Genomic DNA, 23,969 nt, shown 5'->3' on the forward strand with positions numbered 1-23,969 from the left:
CAAGCAGCAGCACCACAAGCCTTTTAGCTTACTATTATTTCATTATCTAATAATCCCTGCCATAAAGCAAGGACAGGATTTCAGTCCTGAGCCATACAGGAAATAGATATGTCAGAAAGTAGATTTAGACACACTCAACTCAAGGGAAAAGCAATGTTTGGGGAGGAGTAGTCAGTAAAAGTGCTGGGAAACCTCTGTGTAATTAGCTCAAAAGCTGCATCTGTGGGGGGACTTGTTTATACAGAGCTCCTTATTTGTGGGGAGAGGGATTGTAGAGGGTAGGGAAAAAAGTAATAAAAAAATACTATCTCCTCTGATCTGACTCAAACATCCCATTGGGCCCCCATTTTCTCATACTGTCCTACAAGTTGCCGGCGGAACTTTATTCCCCACACCAGAGGGGGCTCTGCCTCCCCCACACTCTCACACACGTATCCCTGCCCCATTACCCCGCTGTACCTGTAACCGCCAGCGCCAGGTATACGTGCTGTATCCCAGGTCCCTTGGCAAGCTCCGCCCCCTGCCACCATGGCAACACCCAAGCCGCCCAACTCCAGCCAATCAGAACCGCGCTCTCGGGAGCGTGGCGGAAGTGACGTTCCCCTTCAGGCAAGGGAACCCGGAAGTAGGGGGAAATTCTGTCACTGGCGGTAAAGGAAGTCCCCGGGCGGCACCGGAGCCATGAAGCGGGACGTGCGGATTCTCCTGCTGGGGGAGGGTGAGTGGGAATCATGTGACCGTTGGTGGGTGGTTGAATCACCCCCTGTGGGGGGCGGTATAGAGATACGGAGCAGTGTCAGTGTGACCTCTGGGCGGTATCCATGCACCTGTGTGTGTGTATATATATATATATACAGTATATATGGCTTGTGTGTGTGCAGCTCCCTGTGCATGTGGCTGGGCGGGAATGGCATTTGCCAGTGACTGTAAAATATTTACAGGTGCAATGTGTTCTAGTAACCAATAGCAACCAACCCAAAGCATTGCTCTGCTGCTGGAATGTGTGTTTCTTATTACATTATCCCCTTAGTTTGATGTGGAACTGGCCCTTTATAACTGGCACTAGTATAACATTCCTATGCTAAAGCTAATTGCAGTCTGTATGGAAGTCATTGCAGCCTGCAGCAGGGAACAGTGGGGTAAGTAGCAGGGAGCCCAGCTAGTGCCAAAGGGCTGCTGGGTCAGGGCCACAAGTTCATTATTATTATTAACATTTATTTATAAAGCGCCAACATATCCCGCAGCGCTGTACAATAAGTGGGTTCCATACATTGCACATACAGAGTAACATATAAAGCAATCAATAACCGATACAAGAGGGGAAGAGAGCCCTGCCCAAAAGAGCTTACAATCTACAAGGAGTAACATATAAAGCAATCAATAACCGATACAAGAGGTGAAGAGAGCCCTGCCCAAAAGAGCTTACAATCTACAAGGAGTAACATATAAAGCAATCAATAACCGATACAGGAGGGGAAGAGAGCCCTGCCCAAAAGAGCTTACAATCTACAAGGAGTAACATATAAAGCAATCAATAACTGATACAAGAGGGGAAGAGAGCCCTGCCCTAAAGAGCTTACACTCTACAAGGAGTAACATATAAAGCAATCAATAACTGATACAAGAGGTGAAGAGGGCCCTGCCCAAAAGAGCTTACACTCTACAAGGAGTAACATATAAAGCAATCAATAACCGATACAAGAGGGGAAGAGAGCCCTGCCCAAAAGAGCTTACAATCTACAAGGAGTAACATATAAAGCAATCAATAACCGATACAAGAGGGGAAGAGAGCCCTGCCCAAAAGAGCTTACAATCTACAAGATTATTATTGTTATTATTAACATTTATTTATAAAGCGCCAACATATTCCGCAGCGCTGTACAATAAGTTCATGGCACAGTGGGGCCCAATGCAAAGGTTGGGTGACGGGGCCTTTGACCCACACATTATAAATGGATAACCAATAAGCAGAGCGGCCTTCTTGTCTGGAAAACAGTAGCAGCCGCCCTTTCTGTGTATGTTCCTTGCCAATTAGTAACATCGGCCATTGCCCCACAGGCACCTTCTGTATATTCTTGCCCCCCCCCCTCCAGCAATCACAACTTCTGCCTGTTCTATAGCTTAGGGCAAAGACACACGGGGCGATTAGTCGCCACAACTTTTAATTAAGTCAGTCGCTGTGACTAATGGCAGCGACTTCTCTGCCACAGGATAGCATAGCGGTCTCTGCAACTAATCACTCACTAGTTTTCGCTACTGAGTCGCCTGGAATTTTTAAAAAAGGTTTGGTGCCTTTCAAGGTGCAAAGTGCCTTGTTTCCCGCTACCTACACGCTGTGCCTAAAGCATAACTGTGCAATACCTGTATATGGATTGTGCCTGGCAGCTCTGTGCGGGCATCTCCTGGCATGTTATTAACCTTGTCCCAAATCACCTTACAACCCACTAAACGTTGTGAATAACATATTTTATAGTTATGAAGCTGCTTATCAGATAGTGCCCAACAGGGCCCCCTATACCCCCTGGGCCCCCCTGCTGTTGCATGGACTGCTTCCTCTATACTTAGACCCCTGCCCATACTTGAGGTGATACTGACACTTTTAAAAAAAAAAAATACTTTTAATGTATATTAAAAGTTCCCTATAGGTCCTGTTGATGGTTTGTGGCAGATAGGGCTGCTTTTGTAAGTAATTGTTCCCAAACCTGACTGTCCCTTCTCAACCTGTCACTTATAGCCTCTAATGCTAACGGCCTAATGCTGCACAAATATGGCCGCCCCCTCATAGAGAAACATGGGGGATCATATAGGTAACGTGAAAGCATTGTTAAAATACTTTTATGGCAAAATGAAAATAGCATGCAAATACAATATTATTATAGAAGTAAAAAAGATTTAATTTCTGGTGTCAGTATCACTTTAACATCTGGCATTTAGTACAGGCATGGTTGTTAAATAAAACTGCTGGCCATGCCACCCCACAAACAGCTCTTCCTTGCCCAAACCTCACCCCTAATCAGGGCAGAGTGCAGGGGCCCCCCTTCTGGTGTTTAATGAGCCCTTATATTTATAAGCAACTGGTAAAAGCATTATGGGTTGCAGATCTCCCCCATTAATTGGGTTGAGAGTCCCAGGGGTTACTTTGCGCTAATTAGAAACGACTCAGAAATTGCTAATATTAAAAAGTATGGTTTCAGATTGTCACCCAGTCATTATTGTGACATTCAAGGTGCTCGTCAGAATAAACACATCCGGATCACTGTCTGGTTCTTACTGGACGGCAGCCTGCAAGATGTATAGAGACATATAGGCATATTTTGCCTTAGCTCATTTTGTGTGCACAATATTTAATTCCTCTATACAGGTATAGGACCCGTTATCCAGAATGCTCGGTATTCCCGATAAGGGGTCTTTCGGTAATTTGGATCTCCATACCTTAAGTCTACTAAAAAATCAATAAAGCATTAATTAATCCCAATAGGATTGTTTTGTATCCAATAACGGGTAATTATATCTTTGTTGGGATCAAGTACAGGTACTGTTTTATTATAACAGAGAAAAGGGAATCATTTAACCATTAAATAAACCCAATAGGGCTGTTCTGTCCCCAATAAGGGGTAATTATATCTTAGTTGGGATCAAGTACAGGTACTGTTTTATTATTACAGAGAAAAGGGAATCATTTAACCATTAAATAAACCCAATAGGGCTGTTCTGCCCCAATAAGGGGTAATTATATCTTAGTTGGGATCAAGTACAGGTACTGTTTTATTACTACAGAGAAAAAGGAAATAATTTAACCATTAAATAAACCCAATAGGGCTGTTCTGCCCCCAATAAGGGGTAATTATATCTTAGTTGGGATCAAGTACAGGTACTGTTTTATTATTACAGAGAAAAGGGAATCATTTAACCATTAAATAAACCCAATAGGGCTGTTCTGCCCCAATAAGGGGTAATTATATCTTAGTTGGGATCAAGTACAGGTACTGTTTTATTACTACAGAGAAAAAGGAAATCAGTTTTAAAACTGAATTATTTGATTAAAATGGAGTCTATGGGGAACGACCTTTCCGTAATTCTGAGTTTTCTGGATAACAGGTTTCCGGATAAGGGATCCCATACCTGTATTTGCAAGTGGAATCTGCCATTCCGCTGGCTGTTTCGGGGCATAAACTATACTTTTCCCCAAAGGTCATATTGAAAAGCAGACGTCTGAATCCAAGTACCTAATAATGTTGTAGAGTTGTAAGTGCGCCACAGGGTAGGAATATGCAGGGTGGTGCCCATATTACTCATTCACACTGATTCATATTACAAATAAAAGAATTGTGCAGAAAGGTGTGAATTCCCTTCTTTATGGAAACAGATCTGGCAGCAACACAAAGGCTTCTCTTCCTTTCTTTTGAATAGTGACCAAACATTGAGTTTAAAGGAGAACTAAAGCCTTAAAATGAATCTGGCTGTTTTCTATGTGAAACTTGCTGTATCAGCCCATAGGTTCAGTGGCCCTATAACAGTAATGAACCAGGCCTTCAGCATTATCTGCAGCAGTTCCCTATCTTGGATCTTGGTAGGCCATCTTTTCATATTTCAAGTGTATTTTTGCCTTTTGTCTTATATATATATATATATATATATATATATATATATATATATTACTGGTTGGAAGGTACCATAATTATCCACTTGCACTCCACTTTTCTTTCTGATTGGTTCATGAGCACAGTACCCTCAGTCTGAACCAATGCCACAGATGTCAGGTGTACCTATCTGGCTCTGCTGGGCGTTACCGTCGTGTTGCCTGGTTCCGTGACAGATATTTCTGTATTACTCCTCACTGAACCCTTCTTTCTTTCTTTCTTGTGCTGCAGCCCAGGTGGGGAAGACGTCTCTGATTATGGCTCTGGTGGGAGAAGAGTTCCCCGATGAAGTAAGTTCACTGTGTACCCACTAACCCTGTACCCTTACTATTCCATAAACCACTGCCCTAGAGATTAAAGGGGAACTAATATATTCATGTTTCATTTTTACAAGATTGCCACATAGAAAAGATGACACTTGCTTATTTACCAGCACTGGGCACATCTGCATCTGGCTGGTAGCCCACAGCAATCAGTGATTAGCTTTTTCAGTCGGTGGCAAGTAGAACAACAGAAGCAAAAAACTGATTGGTTGCTGTGGCTTACGTCCCAGTATTTAAAATTAGCCCTAGCATGTCCTTTAGGGATGCACCAAATCCAGGATTTGTTTAGGGATTTAGCCCACACAGTCATTGTATCAGGGACTTTCTGCCAAAAACCTGACTGATTTGCGGGTACTAGCCCCAATGCAGGTTTCTAACAGTGTTAAAGGGCCCGTTCACCTTCTCAAATGAATCATTTCAATACAATTCATACATTATTTGATACATTTCCCAGCAGCAATAGTTTCAGCCCCTACTGAGCATGCTCCGTGAGCTTTACTAAAGTTAAAACTGTCATAATTCGATACCTCTGTTGCTGATATGTCCTGTGAGAAATCACATTTTGTGAAGCGAACTCCCCCTTTTAATGCATATTTTGTGACCTATCTGTAAACAAGTTGGCTTTGGTGTTTTCTCTCCTTACCAGGACTTTATTGGGTTAATAATAACTGATGGAAATTCTTCACATTTATCTAGGTTCCATCTCGTGCGGAAGAAATCACCATTCCTGCTGACGTGACCCCAGAGCGCATCCCGACACACATCGTCGATTACTCAGGTATACAAAATCTTTGCGGTAACAGGAACACCAAAAATGAAAGTGTATAAAAGTAATTACAGTATAATGTACTGTTACCCTGCACTGGTACAACAGTGTGTTTGCCCCAGAGAGACTATTATAGGTTATATAAACAAAGCTGCTGTGTAGCCATGGGGGCAGCCATTCAAAGGAGAAAAGGCACAGGTTACTCAGCAGATAACAGATAAAACCCCATTATAGTCTACAGAGCTTATCTGTTATCTGCTATAGAACCTGTGCCTTTTCTCCTTTTTTCCAGCTTGAATGCCCCCTTGGCTACACAGCAGCTTATAGTTGTGTTTTTGTAGCAAACACGCAACTTTTACCAGTGCAAGGGAACAGTTTATGATATTTTAATTACTTTAAAGCACTTTCATTTAGGGTTTGCTATACCTGCCTGTTTGGACCATGTGTCAGGTTCAGTCTTTTAGTACACAGGTTGGTCAGGCCCTAAAGGTGGCCATACACGGGTCGATTCTAGCTGCTGATATCGGTCCCTTAGACCGATTCGGCAGCTTATTGGCCTGTGTATGGGCACTAACGACGGCCTGCCCAACCAACATCTGGCCTGAAATTGGGCAGATTTTGATCGGGCAGGTTTAAAAATTTAGTCGGATCGTGGACCACATCGGCTCATTGAATAGCCACCTTTATTCATCTTAAAAGAATGTTCACAGCTGCAACATCCCAGCTACAGGGTCATGGTTATGGGCCAAACTAGTCCCAATAATGTATGCTTCCCCCATATGATTCAGACCAGATCCTGTACCATGGATGCCAGTGCATCTAATACCTTCTACTGTTCTGATCATTCAGGCCCCTCCTATCTTGCAACCTCTCCTGCCCTCATTGTGACATTACTTATGATGTCATCAGAGGGGGGGTGGGATGGCATGGGTTCAGAAGCCCCTACTCTGTGCCAGGCCTGTAGTCACAGGGTATCCAGAAACCCCCAAATCTTACAATCAGACGCTTCCCATCCAGTACATGGGGGTGAGAGACAGGCCTGGACTGGCAATCTGTGGATTCTGCAAATGCCAGAGGGGCTGCTTTGTGGCTAGTGGCCCTTTGGGGTTCTGTTTGGGCCTCTGTGTAACTGAAATGCTAGGGCCTATTTTGCATCTCATTCTGGACCTGCTGCGGGGGGGGGGGGGGGGGGGGGGGGCTCTGCTCCAAAGGAAATGTATTCTGTTCTGCAAAACTTTGTATCATTGATCTTTGGCTTTCAGATCATTCATAAATGATAAATGCTAATACATTTGCTATAAAGGCAGAGATTGCTGTGGCTATTCATATCCTTCTACCTATATTGCTTTTTACACAAAGAGCCCAGTATAAAAAAGTCCCGTGTACAGTAACACTCTGCCCACTCAGCCAGATTTACTGGCACCGGTCATATTGTTAAAGGTCGAGCATCCATCTTAGGCAAAGTGTATCTCCAATCCATATTGCGTCTTGCCTAGCGTCTCATAAAAGCTTATTATATTGTCAGTCGTGACCTCTTTTCTATAAAACCGTGCTCACTTGGCGTTATAGTTCCTAGTAATGGCTGAGTTTATGGCACACACAACGGCAAGCGCCCACCTATTCAGACCGCAATGTGGTTGGGCAGTGATTGCTTATTTGTTATATTCATTTGTAGGCTTAAGTTCTCCTTTAAATCCGTTTAGCTGGCTTCACAGGCATTTATCCCATTGTGCTTTTCAGGTGTAGAACAGACAGAGGATGAACTCAGGGAAGAGATTGCAAAGGTGAGTCTCAATTGTCATTTGTCACTAACATTGCTATTACCAGCGCTGCTTCAGAGAATGCTGTGACACCCGTAGGCCTGGGTTTAGAAGGGCGGAATGTTTAGTCAGTAGTCGCATTCCTACAAAGGGCATGTGTCTTATATTCGGCCTCCCAAGCCCATTGTGTACCAAACAATAGCTGTTTCACCCTTGTTGGCCGTGTATAATCATTTTCTCCTCCTTGCGTCCTGCAGGCAAACGTTGTGTGCGTTGTATATGATGTTACGGATCTAGAAACCATTGAAAAGGTGAGCTCCTTGTGATTATATCAGAACCCAGAGCAGATCCAGTTACAGAATCAGTGAGCCACGTTTTTCTTACCATCAGTAAAAGCACAGATGCTCATTTATAAATACTGGGCAAATTTGCACCTGGCCTGTAAAGGTCCCCATACATGGGCCGATTCTAGCTGCTGATATGGGTCCCTTAGACCGATTCGGCAGCTAATCAGCCCGTGTATGGGGACTACCGATGGGCCTGCCCGACCGATATCCGGCCTGAAATTGGCCAGATCTCGATCGGGCAGGTTAGAAAATCTAGTCGGATCGGGGACCGCATCGGGGACAGACCGACTTTTTCTATGCCCGTCGTTATAATTCGATCGTTTGGCCCCAGGGCCAAACGATCAAATTATCCTGGATTCTCCTGATATCGCCCACCCGTAGGTGGGGATATCGGGAGAAGATCCCCTCGCTTCGCAACATCGCCAAGTGAGCGGATCGGCCGTGTATGGGAACCTTTACTCATAGTAACCAATCAGTGATTAGCTTTTTTAAGACCTTTGCAAGTTGAACAATGAACTCAAACATCCAATTGGTTGCCATGGGTAACTGCCCAGGTGGAAATTTGCCTAGTGTTTATAAATGATGTTATTTTCCATTGGCACTTTATAAGCCACCTGGGAAGCCCCCCCGACAACACCAATTCAGCCTCCCCATCATTTGAATGAGATACACATGGCAGTGATGTGGACTAGTGCTTTTTGACTGCACCTAGAGTGTTTTCATGCTGAAAGGGAGGACTGGGGCACTTTTTTTGCTGGCTATCGGCCTGGTTTGGGGCTAGAATTTGATTTATAAGTTGTGTGTCGTGCAGAGCTGCAATTAAAAATATAGAGACCCCATATTCCTTAGTTCCTAACTGTCCTTTGGGCCCTGCCTACTAAGCCGACCAAGTCAATGTCATCCCCGGTCTGGCCATTCCTACGGTCACCTTCATCTGGTTCATTAAGAATTCTACTGCTTCATAATACATTCATTATTTCTTCCCAGCTACAGTCAGGTGATCCCAGTGGAGCCAATAAAAAGGGCAACCATTTGGGAGTTTTAACCTTGAAAGCAAGCAAATAGGACTGGCCAGACCGGGGATGACTGTGATGTAGTCGTCCACCTTGAATATATTGCAATATATGGACAAACAATGCCTGTTTTTTCTTGAAGAGAAGGGCATTGCTTGGTAGCTTAATGAACAAAATGTCTTAATGTTCTCTCTATATTGATATGGGTTCAGGGGACATCTTGTTGTATATTAATTTTGTAGTCACAGCCTCAACTTTCCCTTTCCTGCGTATTACTATTCTGCCCACTGGTCCCTGCCATCCAAGAAGAAGGCACACAATTGAAAAAAAATTATATTCCTCTCTAATGCATGCTTGTCAAGCCCCCAATCTGCACCAACCTCACCCTTACACCCAAGCATACCCACCGCCTGTCCAAATCCTGCCCATTTTATTTATAACCAATAATAATTGACCTTAGCCCACTCATATGCCCATGTTTAAACTATAATTGCAATCAGCTTGGCTGTGTTCCACCATCTTTTATTTATCCTTCTCAGATCGGTTCCAAATGGATTCCCATGGTGAATGGCAACGCGGAACGGAACTCCCGGTAAGGATGTCTTCTACAATGAGGGATTCCTTTCTTTGGGGGTGATGTAATAAAATGCACTTAAGTTGCCTAGGTGCAGTAACCCATAGCAACCAGTCAGTAGGTAGCATTTAGTGGTCACCTGTTTAAAAGCAAATATCTTATTGGTTGCTATCGGTTACTGCACATCACCAAACTTAGTGCCTTTTATTACACCTGGGGGTTTGAGTACCAAGGTATTCTCTGACTGTATGCCCTCCCATAACATGCTTCTGTCACTTACTCAGGCTTCCCATAATCCTAGTGGGGAACAAATCAGACCTTCAGTGTGGCAGCTCCATGGAATCCATTCTTCCTATCATGAACCAGTTCTCTGAGATTGAGACCTGTGTGGAGGTAATCAGCTGCCTGCATCAGTCAGATCACAGGATGCTTCTTTGCTGAGATATATATGGCTTGATGGTCTGGCAGAATGAGGTCCCAGGCAGTGGTGGGCTAATAACTGGGGTCCCCTGGGGGTGGGAGGGCTTGGTTGCTAAATAGTATGGAGCCCTGGGGATTTCTAGTGGCAGCTCTGCATAAACAGGTTAAATTAAGAGGGTGTTTTCCTTTCAAGTGTTCAGCCAAGAACCTGAAGAACATTTCCGAGGTCTTCTACTATGCTCAGAAGGCAGTCTTGCACCCCACAGCCCCGCTGTACGACCCGGAAGAGAAACAGGTGAGAAGGCAGGGAATGGAGCCAGCGGTGTAAAAAAGGGGGTTAATGGGGTCATTTACTAACAACTAAATGTTATTTTTTACTTTTTGAAGCAGTCTGATTGGTAATTGCAGTGGTGCAACATAACTCCTATTTAAGTAAATGGGCCCCAGTAGGATTCCTAGACATTTAACCTTATTTACATCTGCTGATCTTTCAGCCCGGGTGGAAATGGAACAATCACCTTACTGTAATTAGGGTACTAAATGTTTTCTTCTTATTATTGTGCATAGGTTATTATTTAGGGCTTCATCACCCGGATATTGGCAGGCCCCCTGGCTGTGTAAGGCTATGGGGAATTTGTATGCCTAGCAGCATGTTGCACTGTAACAAATATATATTTATGAGGGGCCCAACGCCACACAATACACTAAACAGGCTGCCAGCTGTGAGCGTGCCTTCAGCCATGTTTACCCAGTCATTAGCGCCATTGTACAGGAAAATGGTAACCTTTGCAGCAGCCATTGAATCTGATTAATCAGCCTTATTGTTGCAGCGGTTGGCGGGGGGGGCACAAGCTACATCAGCAGTGACAGGGTACAAAGCCTGAGTTTGGGAATTCAACTAGTGTTCTCAATGGCTTCTTATTAAGTATTTCTGTTCTAGCTTAGGCCACAGTGCAAAAAGGCCTTAACGCGAATCTTCACCATCTCTGAGCAGGACAACAATCAAATCCTCAGCGACGAAGAGCTGAACTTCTTCCAGGTACCTTCCGGAATCCAGTAACTGAGCTCTGGAATGTAGAATGTAGGCCATCCTAACCCTAGAAATGCCATAAACTGCCAGATCTTGATTGGGCAGGTTTTATTTTCCGGTGGATTGGGGACCACATCTGCTCATTAATGCTGCCCCCGATCTGACAGCACCGATGTGTTGTAATTTGATTGTTTGGCCCTCGGCCGATATTGCTGACCTACAAGTGGATCTTACCGTGTATGGCCACCTTTACTTATAGTAGAGACCTGCTCAGATCTGTTTTAGCAGACCCCTGCCTGACACATACATTTTTGTCCCAATACACTTCTACCCAACCCTGCATAAAACAGTATTAATTGCTATTAAAAGGCTTATGGGTCAGCAGCTTTCAATGGCAATTCATTTTTGGGTTTAGATACCCTTTAATACTGTTCCCTGAACTGTATTAACTGTCTCTTTCTCTGTTTTTTTCCTGTTTCTTTCCCTATCCCGTCTCTCCTTGAATGACTTTGCTTTACGTCCCTCCTATCTCATTCGTGTCATTGTTTCCAACCCCTCTTCCTGGGAGGCAGCAGTCCTGCTTTGGGAACCCATTAGCTCCTCAAGCTCTGGAAGATGTGAAGATGGTGGTTAAGAAGAACACAGCAGATGGAGTACGAGATAATGGACTGACACTAAACGGTATGGAATACGAGGCAGGGCACTTAAACCAGACATGGCACATTTTCATAGGAATGTTATTTAATACCTTAGGACTTTTTTCTGTCTCACAGGCTTCCTGTTCCTCAACACCCTCTTCATCCAGCGAGGCCGCCATGAGACCACGTGGACCATCTTAAGACGTTTTGGATACGACGATGCACTGGAACTGACAGATGACTACCTCTACCCACCGTAAGTGGCAGTGACACAAAAAGTACAAAAAAAACTACATTTAAGTAGAGAATTGAGTAGTCATATTAAACTCAATACAACAACAAAAAACGCTACGAATGCTGAGATAATTGTTTAGGTTCATACCGAGTGAGAGGAGAGACCCAGGGTCTGTCGCTAGTGCATCGGAAGTCACAGACCACAGCAAAACATGTTAGCTTTAGTCAATGAAGACTCGCCATATTCCAAATTTGGTCCAGGGTTCTTGGAGCCCCGAACCAGTAACTTAAGGGAGATAAACCAAATGACAATTGAAGACTCCAAGAAACGCGTCAGGCGTGATGTTTTTAATGGATGAATAAAGTCGTTTTTTAAAGTGGATATCCTTGCTTCTCCAACGTTTCTTGGACGTCTTCAATTGTTATTTAGTGACATAGTACAGACAACTGAGCCCCCTCTGCCAACCTTGTTATTGCATGGCTGAGTTGCCATCTCTCACTATGCCATGTCTCATTATTTTCTCTTTGTCTAATGCAGGGATCCCCAACTTTTTATACCCCTGAGCCAAATTTAAATGCAAAGAGTGTTGGGGAACAGCACAAGCATGAAAAAGGTTCCCAGGGTAGCAATAAGACCTATAATTAGCAACTTAATAGACCCTATGGGGACTGGCAGCCTACAGAAGGCTGTGTATGGCATTATACTGGGTTTTTATGCAACCAAAACTTGCCCCCAAGTCAGGAATTCTAAAATAAGCACCTGCTTTGGGGCCACTGGAAGCAACATCCAAGGGGTTGGGGAGCAACATGTTGCCCACGAGCCACTGGTTGGGGAACACTGCTCTAATGGAAGTATTGAGTGTTGAGAGTATTCATTTCCCTTTGCTTTTTCCTATTAAACTACTATGAAGACTTTGGCACAGCTTACAGTGTCTTAGGCAGGGCACAGTGTTCCTATCCATAGCCCCCTTATTAGTAATCCCCTTGCAATTACCACTTGACCTAGTGACCCAGAGACAATACTGTTTAGGCTGTAATCTGAGAATTGCTCTGCTTTTTGCCCTCTCTTCCAGCGGCATTCTGGGTGACTGCTGTTTTTCTCCCCTTCTGTTTCCTTTAACCATCTTACTGCAATGCTCTCCTCCTCCTGCAGGCTGCGCATTCCTCATGAGTCCTCAACGGAACTGAACCACTTCGGCTACCAGTTCTTGCAGAAGGCATTCGAGAAACATGATCTGGTGAGAAAGAGAGAGAGACAGAAAATGGTGTTTTAGTGGCCTTTACTATAAAACAGAGGGATAAGGCACTTGGGTGTATGTCTGTAGATGGGGTTTTACCAGCTTATTATGTATACTGACATGTCTCACCCATATAGAACTATAGTCTGATTCTATAGTCTGATAGCACTAGGCTGGTCATGGCTTACAGCTGATTGGTTGTTATGGGTTACTAGACTTGGTGCAACCTTTGTACAGATGTTTCCATCCTGTTTGGTTCAATCATTCATCAGAACAAAACCCACCAACAACTCAAAATCAGATTTAACACACACATAAAGATTTTATCAGAACAGCCTGTATATTTGTCCTAATTGTTTTACTTGCCCCCCCCCCCATCATGTATATTGAGCCCATCCATCAGGGCCAACACCAGAGGGGGTTAAATGGGTAAATGTCTTATAAGGGACACTGCCAATCAAATGCTTTGAGGGATCATGGAATGTTTATTCAAGAGGCTCTATTCTACTTGGGACTCGGCCCCCTGAATCCCAGATTATGAGCCCTCTGCCTTCCTGAGCCCGTGGCTTATTGCAGCCCAATGTTCGTAGCACGGAGCAGCCGCACAGTTTAGAAGCTTTCAATCTGTTATCGGCTGTTTTAGGCTTTCACTGGATTCCTGCTATGTCCAATACTAGGCAAGAAGTCTGACGTCTGACGTACATGGGAAAACACCTCATTTCTAAATCCTTAACTTGACATATATATTCTTATGGGTTAATAATAATTTCCTTACTGATAGTATTGCTGCCTCTTTCCTCAGGATGAAGATGGCGCTCTCAGCCCCTCAGAGCTTCAGAGTTTCTTCAGTGTCTTCCCATACACCCCGTGGGGTCCCGAATTAGCCAGCACCGTATGCACTGCACAAGGGGGCTACCTGCCCCTGCACGGATACCTCTGCCAGTGGACGTAAGCTTCTACTATTTCTCTCTCTGTTCCCATGCCCTTATTCTTGTGCTGATATTAAGGAATATGTAATAGGAATGTATTGTGCTGGGCCTCATTCTCTGCTTGCCTATAAACCCATTAAATGCCAGGCAGTTCCCTGGCTGTTGCTATGTGCAACTTAGCACCAATGTTAATAAATGAGCCTGCAGGTCTCTTAATCAGTCGGCCTCTTTAGTGTTACCAGGAAGGACATTTTCTGTTTAAGGCTATTAAGGAGGTGCCTGCAAAGTCCCCATTTGCTTTTCTTTAAAGAAGGAAAGGCTAGTAAAGAGTTAATCTCAAGCTGCAGGCATACCCTCAGTTCTCTCAATAGTGCCCTTAAGTCTCCCCATATTTCTCCCATTCAGATGATCAGAAGCCTCAGGAAAAAAAAACACTGAGCTCTGTAAACAAAATTCCCATGATGCCACTCTCCTGCACCTAGACCCTTATACATGCCCAGATTGTAAGACTATCAGGAAGCTTCCTGCTGATTGGCTCAGATCACACATTCCTAAGGGGAGGAGGGAGAGAGGAGAGAGCTGTGCAGACTCTGGCACAGGAATTACAGAGACAAGAAATCCTGTTTCTTTTGATAGAGGACTGTGAGTGCTTATGGCTGTATTTACATAGACCTTTCTGATAAAGCTTACTTAGTTGTTACCTTTCCTTCTTTAAAGGAGAAGCAAAGGCATTTTGACATTTTCTTGCCAACTGCTTAGCCACAATAGTGCAAACAAGAATGCTGTATTTATTCTGTAGAAAGCTTTACCATACCTGAGTCTTAGAAGCTCCCCCTTGTTTAAGATAGCAGCTGCCATTTTAGCTTGGTCTCAGTAGCTTCCATGCTGCAGCTCTCAGCAGAGATGGGAGGGGGAGTGAGCAGACAAGGGATGAGGAGAGAGAGGTGATGGGAGGGAGAGGAGGAGAAGGAAGGGGGAGAGAGGCAAGAGCTGAGCAGACGTGCTGATTGTAATAATGGATGGTAACCCTCCCTGCGTCACGCAGCGACCCCTCTGCCTCTGTTGCTAAGGTTAATAGTGTTAAAGCAGCGGGGCTTTTCCACTGGGCTGATTTACGGCGCAAAGGTTCCCATTTAATGGCGTTAATACGTCCCACCCCGTAGCCTTGCCAATGACAAGCAAAAACACAGCTAAATTGCCCTGTGATTAAATGCCCTGGGCCCCAGACTGTGTCCTCTGTCTCTTAGGAATAGTTTTATTGGCATGTCCAGGTGCCTGCAGGGAGGGCATACAGGGCGGGCACCACCCATGCAGCTGGCATCACCCATGATGGAAAAATCACTGTTATACTGAATTATCTGTGTTTGCATTGGGCCGACTGCTGCACAACCCCCTCTCTCCTTTCATCCCTTCTCTCTCCAACTCCCAGCAGCCTTCAGATCACTAGTTGCCCCCTCCCGCAGCCCTGTGCCAATCTCAGAATATCTGCGTGCCCCGGACACATACAGGTTAGCTGCCAGGGGTACCTATCAGTCTGATAACTTCAAGGCTCCGAGTTACATTGCTTATTCTTTTTATGCGTGCTGTTTGGATGCCGCTCCTGCCTCTAACAAGCCTCACAGCCATTCCCTTTTCATCTCCAGCTGTCAGCTTCCGCGCTATTGCTGAGTCCCCCAGGCACTGCTTCATTTGCCGCATTCCCTAAACCATCACCTATTTACACCTCTATAGCTCTTGCTTCATTACAGCTCCCAGCAACTTCAGCCAGTCATTTCCAGTGTATTTCCAGTGTATATACCTCTGTATAGGCTACTAGAGTGTAAGCTGTTCAGGTGAGAAGTATCCTAAATCTCAGCCCTATTGGATTGTGGCTATTTATACTCATGTGTATAGATTTTTTTAGGCTCTTCTCTCAGGCAGATTCTGCATAAACTCATTCAGTGCTGTAACAATAAAGAGACAGTTGTGCGACTGCTGTGCCGTCTCCTTCATATCTTTATCCCTAATTTGGCAGGTTGGTGGCTTATCTGGATGTCCATCGCTGCCTGGAACACCTGGGGTACTTGGGGTACCCTATCCTGTGTGAGCAGGAGAGCCAGACGCACGCCATCACAGGTATGTAATGTGCTTATATACCTATATATATATATATATATATATATATATATATATATGATGCTTTTGGCTGTGGACAAGCAGCAGGTTTTGGGTGAGGGATATGTGCCTGGCTGGTTTCTGAGGGGCGGGGGACAAAGAAACCAACCTATCAGCTGACTGCGCTGCTTGCAGCCCGGATGGAGTTGTCGGGACATGTCAGGCTCACTTTAAGTTTTCCATCATTGTCAGAATTTGGTCTGGCACCCTTTGATTTACAACTGTCAGGGCCGGAACTAGGGGTCAGCAGAAGGGGTACCTGCCTAGGGCCAGAGGCGACCAAGCTGGACGGTCACCCAAGGCACCCCTGCACCCTCACCCAACATGCACATGAGCGAACATGTGCAGTAATATGGCAGGAGCCCGGCTGGCTGGTTTGCCTAGGGTGCCCGGCCGGCTGGTTTGCCTAGGGTGCCCGGCCGGCTGGTTTGCCTAGGGTGCCCGGCCGGCTGGTTTGCCTAGGGTGCCCGGCCGACTGGTTTGCCTAGGGTGCCCGGCCGGCTGGTTTGCCTAGGGTGCCCGGCCGGCTGGTTTGCCATGGGTGCCCGGCCGGCTGGTTTGCCTAGGGTGCCCGACCAGCCTGTAAAGTTAAGCATATCCCATGTTCTTTCCCAAAGCAGTGTCCTTGGAATAAATCTGTACAGCAGTAAGGAGAACCTTAATGTGGTAACGAAATTAAAAGCACAACATTTGCCCAGGTTTAGTAACCAAGAGCAACCAATCATTTTGTAGGCGGCTGACTGGTAAATGATAACCTGCTGATTGGTTGCTACAAGTTATCGGTCCTGTAGCAAAGCTTTCTTTATATTTATATTAACCCATCAGCTCCTAAGGGATAGTCTGAGCTCAGTACTTACTGTTATGTTGCATAGAAGCCTTTTTTTATTTGTTACTTATGAGCCTGACCATATATATCGCTCAGTCAGACATGGCTTAGGCCAAATACATTAAGGGAGTTTCAGTGTGCTATTATAGGAGGAGCTAAACCGAAGCTACACAGCAGCAACATGGCAGCTTCCAGATTGTGACTTTACTGTTATTTTTCATGTCTGCTCAGTTTTCTATTAGAAAGTAAATATAATTGGCTTCCTGTGTTTCTATAAAGCTAGAATGTTTCCCTGTCAGTGAGCCTGGGCTGGGGCACCTTCATGGAGGGATAATCTTATCAGGCGTATGGGCCTAGTAGCTGTTCCAAATCGCTCCATTACGGGGCTGATCAGAACTGGCACCTGAGTTCCGCAGAAGCCTTATTAAACAAAATCCACTTATTTCAGCAGTTACTGCGGCTTCCAGGCTTTATGCTTGATTTAGCTAGCACTCTCATATTCTCCATTAATGAGATTTATGGCTGCAAGGATTTGGAGTAACTGCACCAGTAACTATGCAGTCGTTTGCAGTATTAATATACGTATGGCGTGACATATCCCCACGTAAATTTGTAGGGACAGCAATACTGAAATACAGGCGTTTTTTGGGGGGGAAACCGGATGGGTGCCACCCCAAGCTTTATGTGGTCACAATATCCTTATCATTTACAGTAGGGGGTACATTATCCCTTATAATACATGAGTGATACTCAGAGTTCCCTGTATAACTCAGCCTGCAGCCTTGTGCCTTTATATGGGCACAGAACCCCTCAGTGACTGCTAATATCCTTATCATTTACAGTAGGGGGTACATTATCCCTTATAATACATGAGTGATACTCAGAGTTCCCTGTATAACTCAGCCTGCAGCCTTGTGCCTTTATATGGGCACAGAGCCCCTCAGTGACTGCTAATATCCTTATCATTTACAGTAGGGGGTACATTATCCCTTATAATACATGAGTGATACTCAGAGTTCCCTGTATAACTCAGCCTGCAGCCTTGTGCCTTTATATGGGCACAGAACCCCTCAGTGACTGCTAATATCCTTACCATTTACAGTAGGGGGTAGTCACTCCCAGTAGCCGTATCATATACAGTAATTGGTTCCAATCAGTGTGCGTATATAATCAGGGTCTGTGTATTTTCCTTTACGCCAGGAGAGAATATTTGCTATAATTTTTTTATTCTAGGGAATATTTATTCTACTTTAATCTCACAGACCTGCGTCTCGGGGGGGAGATCCCGCCGGCAGCTCTCTGCCAATGTAATTGCTGTGTGAAGAAGGAGTCACAGGGGCTTTCCAAGCTGAGGAATCTTAACCGTTTCATTGCCAGGGGGCTGTCATAGCTAGTGGTGTAGATGGCTCTTAGTGGAAGAATCTATCAGCAGAGAAGTGGGAATGTTGGTTCTACAGCCGGGGGGGGGGGGGTACATATACAGCCCCCCGGCCTGATGTCCCTGGTGTATATTAGCAGTGCGGGCACAGTACAGATACAAGCTGATAATCATTTTCCTGCCATAGTGACGAGGGAGAAGAGCATAGACTTGGAGAAGGGGCAGACGCAGAGAAACGTCTTCCTGTGCAGAGTCATCGGCCCACGTGGGACGGGCAAGTCAGCCTTTCTACGGGCATTTCTGGGGCAGAGTCTAGAGGTGAGCGCAACGCCTTCCTACTGTTTAGTATATCCTTCCCCTATCCCCTGCCCCCTATGGCCTCCATATCTGATTCCTGGTGCCAATCACAGACCCATATCCTTCCTCTATCCCCTGCCCCCTATGGCCTCCATATCTGATTCCTGGTGCCAATCACAGACCCATATCCTTCCTCTATCCCCTGCCCCCTATGGCCTCCATATCTGATTCCTGGTGCCAATCACAGACCCATTTCCTTCCTCTATCCCCTGCCCCCTATGGGCCTCCATATCTGATTCCTGGTGCCAATCACCAAGACCCATTCCTTCCTCTATCCCCTGCCCCCTATGGCCTCCATATCTGATTCCTGGTTGCCCAATCACAGACCATTTCCTTCCTCTATCCCCCTGCCCCCTATGGCCCTCCATATCTGATTCCTGGTGCCAATCACAGACCCATATCCTTCCTCTATCCCCTGCCCCCTATGGCCACCGTATCTGATTCCTGGTGCCAATCACAGACCCATTTCCTTCCTCTATCCCCTGCCCCCTATGGCCTCCATATCTGATTCTTGGTGCCAATCACAGAACCATTTCCTTCCTCTATCCCCTGCCCCCTATGGCCTCCATATCTGATTCTTGGTGCCAATCACAGAACCATTTCCTTGCCTCTATCCCTGCCCCCATGGCCTCCATATCTGATTCCTGGTGCCAATCACAGACCCATTTCCTCCTCATATCTGATTCCTGGTGCCAATCACAGACCCATTCCTTCCTCTATCCCCTGCCCCCTATGGCCTCCATACTGATTCCTGGTGCCAATCACAGAACCATATCCTTTCCTCTATCCCCTGCCCCCTATGGCCTCCATATCTGATTCTTGGTGCAATCACAGAAAACCATATCCTTCCTCTATTCCCTGCCCCTATGGCCTCCATATCTGATTCCTGTGCCAATCACAGACCCATATCCTTCCTCTATCCCCTGCCCCCTATGGCCTCCATATCTGATTCTTGGTGCCAATCACAGAACCATATCCTTCCTCTATCCCCTGCCCCCTATGGCCTCCATATCTGATTCTTGGTGCCAATCACAGACCCATTTCCTTCCTCTGTCCCCTGCCCCCTATGGCCTCCATATCTGATTCCTGGTGCCAATCACAGACCCATTTCTTCCTCTATCCCCTGCCCCCTATGGCCTCCATATCTGATTCCTGGTGCCAATCACAAACCCATTTCCTTCCTCTATCCCCTGCCCCCCTATGGCCTCCATATCTAGATTCCTGGTGCCAGTCACAAACCCCATTTCCTTCCTCTATCCCCTGCCCCCTATGGCCTCCATATCTGATTCCTGCTGCCAATCACAGAACCATATCCTTCCTCTATCCCCTGCCCCCTATGGCCTCCATATCTGATTCCTGGTGCCAATCACAGACCCATTTCCTTCCTCTATCCCCTGCCCCCTATGGCCTCCATATCTGATTCCTGGTGCCAATCACAAACCCATTTCCTTCCTCTATCCCCTGCCCCCTATGGCCTCCATATCTGATTCCTGGTGCCAATCACAAACCCATTTCCTTCCTCTATCCCCTGCCCCCTATGGCCTCCATATCTGATTCCTGGTGCCAATCACAGACCCATTTTCTTCCTCTGTCCCCTGCCCCCTATGGCCTCCATATCTGATTCCTGGTGCCAATCACAGACCCATTTCCTTCCTCTATCCCCTGCCCCCTATGGCCTCCATATCTGATTCCTGGTGCCAATCACAGACCCATTTCCTTCCTCTATCCCCTGCCCCCTATGGCCTCCATATCTGATTCCTGGTGCCAATCACAGACCCATTTCTTCCATTTCCTTCCTCTATCCCCTGCCCCCTATGGCCTCCATATCTGATTCCTGGTGCCAATCACAGACCCATTTCTTCCATTTCCTTCCTCTATCCCCTGCCCCCTATGGCCTCTGTATCTGATTCCTGGTGCCAATCACAAACCCATTTCTTCTCTCTCCGTAGGAGCAACAGCAGAGCAACAAGCCGCCATCGTTCTACTCTGTGAATACAGTGCTGGTCGGCGGCCAAGAGAAGTATCTTATTGTGAGTTATAGGGCCGTGCAATGGGACAGGGCTCTGGGGCGATTGAACAGAACGCATTGTTACTGGAAATGAACAAGGCTAATTAATAGGACATTGTGCTGCCCGTTAATGGGCTTTGGGAACAGTTTGTTCTAATCCCTGGGTTGCAGAAGGCTGCGCCTATATCTGGCAGATGATTGGTTGATAAGTTATTGCTTAGTAAAGGCCAACGAGCATCCATTCTTTCTATGTTTTTCCACCAAACATGCATCCTATTTCCAGCCTTCCTATGAAAACACAGTATGGCAACTCCCACACAGTCACACATGTTATTATAGTAATAAGGCGAATGTGAAACCTACTCGCTGTGCCCCTCGGCCGCTTAATACAGCGTCTGGAGAAGCAAATCACTTAACAGCAAAAACCAATCAACCTAATTAAATGGGAACCCCCAGGGATTGGTGTCGCTGTAACGTTCTGCCTCAGGCGCCTAAATGTCCTCATTGCAGCAAACTGATTGGCAGAGATCTCCCCCTATGGGGATGCAAATAAAACTGCAGAACGTACAGGGCAGGGACCCTGATTGACCCAGAGCCCCTAGAAAGGGGGAGCGTATTGGACTTGCTGCCCTATTATTGATTGGACTTACTGACGATACTGTTGCTTTTTGGCAGCTGTTTGAAGTGGACGTGGACACGGAGTTCCTGAAGACGTCTGACGCTCCCTGCGACGTGGCCTGTTTGATGTACGACGTCTCTGACTCCAAATCCTTCAACTACTGTGCCAGCATCTACAAGGTGAGAGGGGTTGGGGGGGGTCCCAGTTCTGCTTGTTGCTCCACTGGAACCTGTCACTTATCATAGGGGCCACGAATGGGCCAAATGATTGGTCCTTACCAGAGGGGGCGGGATCTGCTTCCACAATTCAGGTGGCAGCAAGATCTGCTCATATGGACTGGTCGCCAGTTAAGTGCCCCCGAGCTATTAGACAGTTTTCCTCCCCTTTAGGGTGGGTTTCTCACTACCTTCTGAATGTTCTCCCCCCCCCTATAACAGCAGCACTATATGGAGAGCCAGACCCCGTGCCTGTTTGTCGGCTGTAAGTATGACCAGGGAGAGGTGAAACAGCAGCACGGAATTTCCCCCGCAGAATTCTGTCACAAGCATCGCCTGCCGCCCCCCTACCATTTTACCTGCCAGGGCACCCCCGACAGAACCATCTACAGCAAGCTCGCCACTGCCGCCGCCTTTCCGTAAGTACCAGCGGGGCAGGGGGTTTTGGGAAAGCACCCGCAGCTCACCGATGGGACATAATATTGGGACATTTGGTTAATATATATATATATACACCTATATATACCTGTATGTATGTGTATGTATATATATATATATATATATATATATATATATATACAAAAACAGAGAGGAGCACACCCTTCAGGCAAACAAATGCCCTCGGTGCTGGTCAAAAAAATACCAATAAGCAAACAGAGTACCGCACACGTAGGGACTTTATGAAAAAACAAAAAAGGTTTATTGAAAGAGATCCGACGTTTCGAGCACCCAACTGTGCTCTTCCTCGGGGACAAACCAAAAATATATATATTAACCAAATGTCCCAATATTACACCTGAAATATAACTGCTGCCCCACAGGCATTTATAAATATATATATATATATCTCCTCATATATGTCCTCTGCCCCCCAGCCATCTACATGACACAGAGCTCAGCACTGCCTCCTTCTGGTTGCGAGTGGCATTGGGCGCTACCGTTGCTGCCGTCGTGGGATTCACCCTGTACAAAGCTCTCCTGCGGAGCAAATAGCATCTCCAGTTATTAACCGACCGACACCCCCCCACCTCTCTCCTTCCTGCCTCGCTAATCACTGTGAGAGGCCGAAGAGCACAGAAAGCGCCATTTCTGCTCCCTCACAGGAACATGGTTTTCTTCTAACCCTATTTCTTTCTTACTAAAAGACTAAAAAGGGGCCACAGCTGTCATCTCAAAAAGATCCTGTAATTGCTCTGCGTCACCGAGAGACTGATGGAAACCTTCCTACAGCGATTTGTATCTGCCTCGTCCCCTTCTCCCAGCAGAGCTGCCCCACATATGACCAAAGTGAATTAACAGCAGCGGAAGTCTGTGTGTAGATGAGGATTTTTGTATGTTTGTCCCGACTCCCACTAAACCAACGTTTCCCCAAACCTCTTGTGTGAAAAGAATGCTTATCGGGTTGCCCAATCACATCAGGCCTTCCATCATAAAAGTGCAATAATATGCTGCATGTAAAACTCCCTCTCACTGGCCGGGCTGTGGGCAGTTCCTACTCAGTATATGGTGCTGCTATATCAAGAGCAGATAAGAGGGTTCTGATAGAACAGCCTCCCAGCCTTGGCCGCCGCGGGGGGGGGGGGGGGTAACCACTTCAATCCTCTCATCAGTGTTAACAATTCCATTTTATCCAACGTATCGGCTCATTGTGATGCTGTTCGAGTCTCCTGGTGCCCCAGCGGCCCCCCTAGCTGACCCATCTGCATCTCGCGCTGTTGCAGGACACCACGTTCCTGCTGTTCTCCTACCAGCGGCGCTACGGGCAGATGTGCCCTTGGGACCCCCGGAGCCTCCATGATCAATCATGTGCGTTTCTGTTTAGCTTTTGTATCGTCATAACGATGGACTGGACACCAGGTTTTTCTGTTTTTATCAGATCAATCGCATTTCTTTTTTTCTTTTTTCGTTATTTATGAACTAAAGGAAGAAAAAGTGCATCGGAAAAGCAAAGGGAGACCGTGATTTTACTTGGTTTTTACGACAGTAAAGAATAAAGACCTATTTTAATTACTTTTAAGGTGTCCCACGTGTGATTTTGGCAAGGGTGGGTGTTATTCGAGGAAGATGGTGTATTACGTATTGTGATACCCCCAAGGCTGTTAGTCCCCATACACGGGCCGATTCTAGCTGCCGATATCGGTCCCTTAGACCATATTGGCAGCTAATCAGCCCGTGTATGGGCACTACCGACCGATATCTGGCCTGAAATCGACCACATATCGATCGGGCAGGTTAAAAAATCTAGTCGGAGAGCCAATGCGGCCCCCAGACCGACTTTGCCTATACCTATCGATCATTTGGCCCCGGGGCCAAACGATCGAATAAGCCTGGATTCTCCCGATATTGTGACATCGCCAAGCGAGCGTATCTGAAGGTGTATGGGCACCTTTATTTGTGTCTCTCATAGAAAGACCAACCATTTTGTTTTTTCCCTGGATCTGCAGTTCTCTAATCTCTCCAGCAGGTGGCAATGCATAGTGACACTGGCATCATGTGGCCT

The 23,969-nt window shown here is 46.1% G+C and overlaps 1 protein-coding gene across 2 annotated transcripts; it reads left to right on the forward strand.

Annotated features, from left to right (window-relative positions):
- Positions 1-582: 582 nt before the first annotated feature.
- Positions 583-23,486, forward strand: rhot2 (ras homolog family member T2). 2 transcript variants are annotated; one of them, XM_018097080.2, is made up of 19 exons: positions 583-718; positions 4,872-4,930; positions 5,660-5,741; positions 7,470-7,513; positions 7,747-7,800; positions 9,389-9,441; positions 9,708-9,816; positions 10,037-10,138; positions 10,784-10,882; positions 11,446-11,554; positions 11,647-11,767; positions 12,899-12,983; positions 13,786-13,931; positions 15,927-16,027; positions 18,458-18,588; positions 20,577-20,657; positions 21,311-21,433; positions 21,695-21,888; positions 22,345-23,486. In XM_018097080.2, exons 1-19 carry the CDS (start codon positions 682-684, stop codon positions 22,460-22,462), a joined length of 1,848 nt encoding a protein of 615 aa, XP_017952569.1. In that variant the 5' UTR covers positions 583-681; the 3' UTR covers positions 22,463-23,486.
- Positions 23,487-23,969: the final 483 nt, after the last annotated feature.

The sequence above is a fragment of the Xenopus tropicalis genome, chromosome 9 (genome assembly GCF_000004195.4).
Source record: "Xenopus tropicalis strain Nigerian chromosome 9, UCB_Xtro_10.0, whole genome shotgun sequence".
In the NCBI taxonomy this organism is placed as follows: domain Eukaryota; kingdom Metazoa; phylum Chordata; class Amphibia; order Anura; family Pipidae; genus Xenopus; species Xenopus tropicalis.

Coding starts and splice junctions, on each gene's coding strand:
- rhot2 (XM_018097080.2), top strand. CDS start 682: ATGAAGCGGGACGTGCGGATTCTCCTGCTGGGGGAGG. Junction 719..4,871: donor GATTCTCCTGCTGGGGGAGG/GTGAGTGGGAAT, acceptor CTTGTGCTGCAG/CCCAGGTGGGGAAGACGTCT. Junction 12,984..13,785: donor CATTCGAGAAACATGATCTG/GTGAGAAAGAGA, acceptor CTCTTTCCTCAG/GATGAAGATGGCGCTCTCAG.